Genomic DNA, 7,557 nt, shown 5'->3' with positions numbered 1-7,557 from the left:
CCAGGGCAAGACTTTCAATTAATAAAGCCGATTGGCATCAAATCAAAGAGGAAGACAAAGAACAGTTATGGCTGCGAGTTAAGGTAATATACATATATATATATGCCAGCTTCTTACATGATATTAATGCACATATAAACCTACTAATATGGTTATTTATGCAAAACAAACAGGCTCATTTCAACATTACAAATGATAAACATAGGTCATACGTGTTGAAAATTGCCAATGGGTGCTGGAAGTCTTTTAAAAAGAGACTTGTTAGTAACTTTGTTGCAAAAGGATTAGATGCATCAAAGTCATACGAGTATATAACACCAGAAGAATGGGAAAAATTCAAGCAACTAAAATCGACCCCAGAATTCCCGGTTTGTTTGAATTTGTATCTTATATTTTTGAGATGTCCTCTTTTGACATGGTTCCAATTGTCTTTTACGTCTAGGCTCGGTTTTTATTATATAAATCTAACAAAATACAAGAAAGAGGCTTACACATCTTAATTTATGTATGTTAATATCATTTGTTTATGAAGGAACAAAGTAGTAAAAACAGGGAAAACGCACAGAAAAACGAGAATCCAGCCCGAGTCGGACCAGGTGGGTATCGTAAAAGGAAGGTTAGCGGCTGGGAGAAAGAGCCTCAAAATAATGAGCTGAAGTCATTGTTAGATGGGATCCAAGATCCACGTGCTAAAGATTGGGTGCATGCTAGAATAGCAACGGATGAAAGTGGGTCTAAGGTCTTACCGGACAAGATTAAACCTATTGTGGATGAGCTTGTAAGATAACTCTTAAAGGTTTTTTCAAACTTTTATTTTCTTTTAAGCATCCTTATAACTATATTTCTTGCATTTAAGATCGAATGTGATAGAAAAAAATTAAAATGAAGCTGGGTTCCCCCATCTGGAGTGGACTCACTCATACAAGTATTGGGACCAGAGCACCCAGGTCGAACAAGGGCTGTAGGATCACTCGTTGGCTTGAAAAAGGGACTGCAAGGTGTTGGTAAGAAAAAAAGGGTTAAGAGTAACAACGAACATTCAGTAGAGATATCAAGTAAAAGTTCTGTCCCCGATCACAAGATTGATGAACCACAATGTTGTCAAGTGTCCAATGTAAATGTTGGGAGCCCGGAGATAAAAAAAAGTAGTTCTGGTCCACCTCAATTGGATAATATGGATCCGTCACAGGTAAATCTATGTATTAAGTTTAATATAAATATATACACATACACATGGTAAATATTTACATAGATTCTTATGTTTGTGAAAGAAACACACATGTTACTTACTAGTACCTTATGGGAAGATGTCGAGATGTGCTATGGGGATTGTATTTCCAATTGGGTCCGGGTTAATACATAAACGTCCACTTGAAGACGGTCACATGAGGGTCTATGTAGACATAGTTTACTCTAAGTATGATGCTTTACCTCTTCCTGTGGAAGATGAAGTTCATGGCTTGCGTGTATTAGAAGATGCACGACATGCTTATATACAATGGCCAAGTAAATCAATTGTCCTGGTTGAGGTATATTTACATTGTGACTTACTTTTTTCTGATATCGTAATATCATTACTTTACACAAAAATGTTACTTGTGAATAGAACTGCCAAGAAGACGACCATGTGACTCCAGATCTGTCGGCACATGCAATCCCGTCTACTCAGCCTTTGGGAATGTCAACAAATGCTAATAAGCGGAGTTCAATAATTCCACAGCAATGGAGACCTTATGCAGGTATAATAAAGTACAAATCACGTGGCGTAGTAGAGTTCTTTAAGTGTTTGATTTCCCGATGGGAGGCTCGCGAAGGTCCGATTCATATTGTTGCTGAGTCTGGGATATTTGAGAATCAGACTTATGAGTTTAACATTGATCTCAACGATTTGGTACGCTTGATCACGGAGAGGTGGATTGATGTCTCCATTATAGCCTGGTTCGAAATGTAAGTACACAAAAAAATGAAAATTTTAATTAATTTTTCTAGCTATAAGTACTCTAATTATAACTATCTTGATATATTTTTAGATGGCTACATTCAATGGTGAAATCACGTCCTAGTAAAAATCAGTGTGCATTCATGAACGCGTATAGCATCCAAGGGAAATCATGCGATCTGGATGAGAGGGAAGTAACTGATTACATTTTTCGAGCCTTAAATGATAACCGTGACAAAAAAAATTTCGTTGCACCTTATTGGCAAAGGTACCATATGCTATAATCTTCACTTATGATTTATTCTTTTAATGTTGATGCTAAATGTTTGAACATTTATAGTGAGCATTAGGTATTGATTGTGATTGATCATCATCGTCGCCTGGGTTACATTCTCGATTCTTTGTTTAAAGACGGTGGGAAGTCCAAAAGCACATACAAAGTAATCATACTTATAGAAAGGTAACTCTTATTTTCAACATGTTGCAGCATCATATTATTTATATACGGCTTATTTTTAAACATCTTTGAGCAGCAAAGAAACTTGTTATATAACATCTACTTGCGGCTTTAGAGACTATAAGAATGAATTTCAACTGAAGCAATTATTCCCTAGAATACTTTTCGTGCTCTCGTTTATGCATCTGCCTTTTTTTATTTAAAGTCCTATATGCCTTCAATAGAATAGAAGGTATAACTAAAAGTAATTGCAACAACAAGGATTAATGAACCGATGTAGTGAATCTATAATCTATTCATGGATTCTATAGTTATTAAGTCATATTATCATCTAATTTTGCTTACTTTCTCCATAGGCTGATTAGAGTTTTAATTTATATAAACAAAAAGTCATTCATATAGCGAAGTGAAGTGGTACAAACGACCAGGTTGAGTACTTCAAGACATGGCATCAACCTGATGAGAAACGGGACAAATATGGCATTCTTACTCTTTTCAATGTATCAAGCATATAATTTTCTGAACCAGTACCTCACAACCTGATGCATGCACACATAAATCGTTCCTAGACTTGAGAGTTACAGTCTGATGTGATCTCCTTCAAACGTGCCTCTTTTTACTTTCTAACAAACCACATACATACACCAGCTCACTCTCTATTTGCAACAGTTTCTTTATGCGACTCAATCTCTTTATGCAATAAAGGCTTCTCATTATCAATCTCATAGACAAGTCCAATATTGTACAAATTAGATAATGTTTAATACAACACTTTATTTATTCTATTCCAGGGTTGTTTCAAGGTATAACGGTGGAGCTTCAGAAGATCACATGAGTTGGACAATGGTTACGGTACATCATCTAATTTATATATACACATTGCAGTTAATATCAATAATTATGTGTTTATTTAATATATATTTTACCATATATTTTTATTTAGTGCAACCAACAACAAGGCGGCTGGGAGTGTGGTTATTATGTCATGCGTTGGTTACATAGATTTGCGCTCCAAGGTCCCGGTGTAAGCACATTGTTAAGTCCTTACTCTATATATATTAATTTTATAAATCCATCTTTGTAATGTAAGTTATATTTTTTATTTGCTTATAGATTCTTTTTAAGAAGGAAACATCTTGCCTTCCACAAGATGAGTTGGATAAAGTTTTTCATACGTGGATCGAGAAATTTCTTGCAGCAAATCATCTACCTGCAAACATAAGAGCACCTCATTGATCTTGGAATGAAAGAAACCGCAACGTTGAAGTAGAAAACCTGTTTGTGGGTGAATCTCCTATGTTTACCTGATGATTGGGTTTCTTTATGTATTTCATACGATAATTTAGAGTATTTTACTTTGAATGCTTTGTTTAGGGTGACTTATTTAAGTATAGAATTGTAGTTATGCTTTGGTTTTAACTTGGAATGCTGTTCACAAATCTGGTCTTATTAAAGTTTTTCTATGAATTTGGTGTAAACTTTTATGTAATGATAATAGTGCAAAATAATAGAATCTGTTATCATATTGGCGGGTTCTAATCATTATATCACAACCTTGGCGCCACTAAGAAAGAAGCGGGTTCTAATGGAAAGAAGCGAGTCCTTTAAGTATAAAAGGATGCGGTTGTAATTTTAATAGGACCCGGTTATTAGAGGCGGGTTCTATTATCACTCAAATAGGCGAGTCCTTTAAGTACAAAAGGGATGCGGTTGTAGTTTAAATAGGACCCGGTTATTAGAGTGCGGGTTCTATTATCACTCAAATAGGACTCCCCCGCATAAGACACGGTTCTAAAGCGGGTTCTATTATAATTTTTAACCGGAACATATAAGCAAGCGTGTAGTAGTGTATTAATATTGAAAGGTGCAAGTTTTTTTATGCACGTTAAATGCAGCCCTTAAGGCTGTATTTAACATTTTCCATTAACATATTATGCTCGAAATGACTTAAGTATCACTAATAAGTTGTAAATTGCGGTCTCTGCTAAATATATTTGGTCAATTTACATTGTACAGGATTACTTCTATTAAATATGGTAACGTAGATAAACATGGCATATATCAAAGAACGCTAGTTGTCTTATGACTTGTAATAATCAAATAAAAGTAAAAATGAGCGACCCCATTAAAAGAAGTTAACTTATTTGAAGCTATATCAATAGAAATCGTGGTTTACATATTATCGTGGTGCAACATTCCAACATCGAAATCTAACAGCTTGCAAGAACTCTTCGAACTTCAATTCATAATCACCTCCTACAACTTAATAATCATTCTCACTTAGGTACCGTTGGATTATCTGTAAGGTTAGATTTATTTGTGTCTTCAACAACAAACAACCATCTTTCCGATTCACTACCAGACTAGGCTTGATAAATCGTTATAAAACGGACAAACTGAGGTAACTTTAATTTTTGATTCTTTTGTCTACCCATTTTTCCCCTTTTGTTTGTACTCTAGGTTGTCGCTAGATTTTTGATTATTAAAAGTTTGAATAATCGGAAAAAGAAAAAATTGGGGTTAAAATGTGGTCTACTTAATTACAATTTTTTTTTAATTTATATAGTTATAAGTATAAACATTATATTTAGTTTTGTTCAGTTTGGCTTCCCATGCATCTATCTGAATTTGCTTAGTGTTTGTTGGGTTCACTTAAATCTGTATTTCTTTGAAGGCCCAGCCCAGTCAATACAAGTTAGTTTGCTCGTAGTACTTGGTACGAGGCTACGAGTGTACGACTGTACGAGTAGTTTTAGACTTTTACCACTATTCAAGCATTTTTCATTTATCATCTTAATTAAAAAAAGAAGATATAATACATTGAAAAATCAACAAATGGAATGAAATTTCTTTTTAAACATGTCATAGTATTTTACTCGTATTTGTTAAAAGTTAAAATAAAGGTTGTTTGCTTGCATTGACCCATTAGCACCAAATAGCAGGAGCCCGTCATTCCAAAATTTGCAAATATCAGTGTTGAGCCCGTCGAGACGTGTAAGTAATTTAAGGTTCATATTAACACATAGACTAGACATAAAGTACATTGTATTAATTTTTCGAAGTACATTACGTATCTTAAAACAAAAGTGAAAATACATACGTATTTTACGACATTTACCCTTATTCTTATTTAATTTGAAATGTTTAACTAAGTGTAAAATTATAGCCCATAACCGATATGATTTCTATAACCACTTTGACAATGTTGGTTGGTGGTTGTAATATGAGAATGTAAGTTTATAACAAATCGGTTGGTTCATAAACGATGCAGACAAGAAATTTAAAACCTCATGGAAAGAACGTGTAAGCTTCAATTTTAAAGTTAAATGGTTATAAAATTTCACCGAAATGGAGCTACAAGACTTACGGGCTTGAAAAGAAGAGAGCATACCCCTATGCTCTACCATTGGGGCTACAACGATATCATAACATATTATATATTATACTTTCCTTTCTACGTGTGGTTAAAAAAAATAACCCAGCGATTATTTTAGATCCATGCTTTGTTAGTCTGTTTTTTAGTAGATGATAAAACTCAATACCGTCTTCAACAGATTATGAGCTTCAATACCTTTGGTCTACAAGAGTGTATACAACAAGTTAAGATGTAAATAATCTTACTTTTACCTAACATAGAGAGATCATTTGAGGTTTCACCCAAGCTAGAATAAAACCGGCCTTGCAATGACTAAGGATAGGTTAGATCTTTGTAACTAGTGGCCGGTTTCCCGTCGCTAGAGCCTTTTCCCGTGTTTTTAGTATTTGTTTAACAACGCGTCACATTCAGTTTAACAACGCATCACATTCAAAAATCACATATAAATGCTTAGTATTTTTTTATTTATATGACGGTCAAAGGAATAGGTCCAGTCCTCTGATTTAATCAATAAAAACATCGATAGCAACTAACATTGAATATACATGTCCAAAAGCAATAGATAAGATGTGAAAATGAAGCAATTTAAGTATGACAATAAAACATACACCGATAACGTAGTTGAGGTGTGACTTTTTAATAATGCAACCCTACCACTTAATCTAGAGTTTGTGCCAACGGTGATCCTGATCGATCGATACATGCATTATTAAGTGTATACGCATATCCTTGACTAATACCACCACAAGATTGTATGGTTAGGGTGCCTGATTTAGACATGGTAGTAGTGGCTTTAGTATATATAAATGAATTAAAGCACAAGTTTTAGGCCCTACAATTTAGAAGGCCTCAACAAATTTTATTAATAAATATGGTTATGATCTAATTCGTTCAAATGAGAATCACAAAAAATCGGAAACAATGAGAATCATCAAATACGTACTTTATGTATTATCAATTGATTTGCAAATATCTTAGTTATATATATAAGGGTTACTTATTGTAAAACAAGTATTAAAGTAAAACAAATAAGACAAGATCTTAACCGTTAGATCATGATAAAAAAGTTGATGCACAAAATTCATGAAGCACAAGATGCATGATGATTTTCATGATTTACAGTGATTTTCAATAAAGAAAAATTTATTATTTTATTTGTTTTATTAATTTTAGTACTTGTTCTATTTTACCTAAAACCTATATATATATATAACTCAGGAATTATACATATAGTTGTTTTATTTTAATACTTGATTTTCATGATAAAGTTGGTCACCTCGTTACTAGCACGTCAAATTAGTATCATCTGGGCACCCGTCTAGTTTATTGGTAATCAAGACTTAACACAAAACAAGTGGTTAATTCCCGAATTGAACCACCTATTGCACCACCCAAACAGAAAATCAAAAACGCAATTGATGGATTGAAATACTACTTTAATCTCATATGTGAATTATTGATCGAATTGCACATAAAAACCTTCAGAGTACACCAAAAATAATAGAAGGTTTCTTTGGAGGCTTAGCTTAGGCCTTAGGGTGTGACAAATGGTGATTAGGGCGGCCTTAATTACCATTAACTCCATATTTTAATTTCACATCTTGACACTCGGTCTCTCTATACACCTAACATATTCATAATTAATACATCTAGTTAGTATCGGTTTAAAGTTTTGGAGGTCTTAAACAAGATTAATATGTTGGATACTTAATTCATTAGCATATAAATTAAAGTAAAAAAAAAAACCGATAACAATAAAATACTTGACTTATGTTATTGAACTAG

General features: G+C 33.5%; 1 protein-coding gene across 2 annotated transcripts; it reads left to right on the top strand.

The window, feature by feature from the left end:
- On the top strand, window positions 1–3,885 carry LOC122581815. 2 transcript variants are annotated; one of them, XM_043754103.1, is made up of 11 exons: window positions 1–83; window positions 174–368; window positions 533–778; window positions 889–1,189; window positions 1,272–1,529; window positions 1,607–1,947; window positions 2,031–2,207; window positions 2,280–2,399; window positions 3,188–3,248; window positions 3,340–3,420; window positions 3,510–3,885. In XM_043754103.1, exons 3-8 carry the CDS (start codon window positions 723–725, stop codon window positions 2,287–2,289), a joined length of 1,143 nt encoding a protein of 380 aa, XP_043610038.1. In that variant the 5' UTR covers window positions 1–83; window positions 174–368; window positions 533–722; the 3' UTR covers window positions 2,290–2,399; window positions 3,188–3,248; window positions 3,340–3,420; window positions 3,510–3,885. The 2 variants fall into 2 exon arrangements, with proteins under 2 accessions (XP_043610038.1, XP_043610039.1); XM_043754104.1 differs by having other exon boundaries at window positions 174–778; window positions 1,308–1,529.
- The last annotated feature ends 3,672 nt before the right edge of the window (window positions 3,886–7,557 follow it).

Source organism: Erigeron canadensis, chromosome 9 (genome assembly GCF_010389155.1).
Source record: "Erigeron canadensis isolate Cc75 chromosome 9, C_canadensis_v1, whole genome shotgun sequence".
Classification (NCBI taxonomy): domain Eukaryota; kingdom Viridiplantae; phylum Streptophyta; class Magnoliopsida; order Asterales; family Asteraceae; genus Erigeron; species Erigeron canadensis.
Note: the sequence above shows the minus strand (reverse complement) of the source record. Positions and strands in the feature narration are given on the sequence as shown.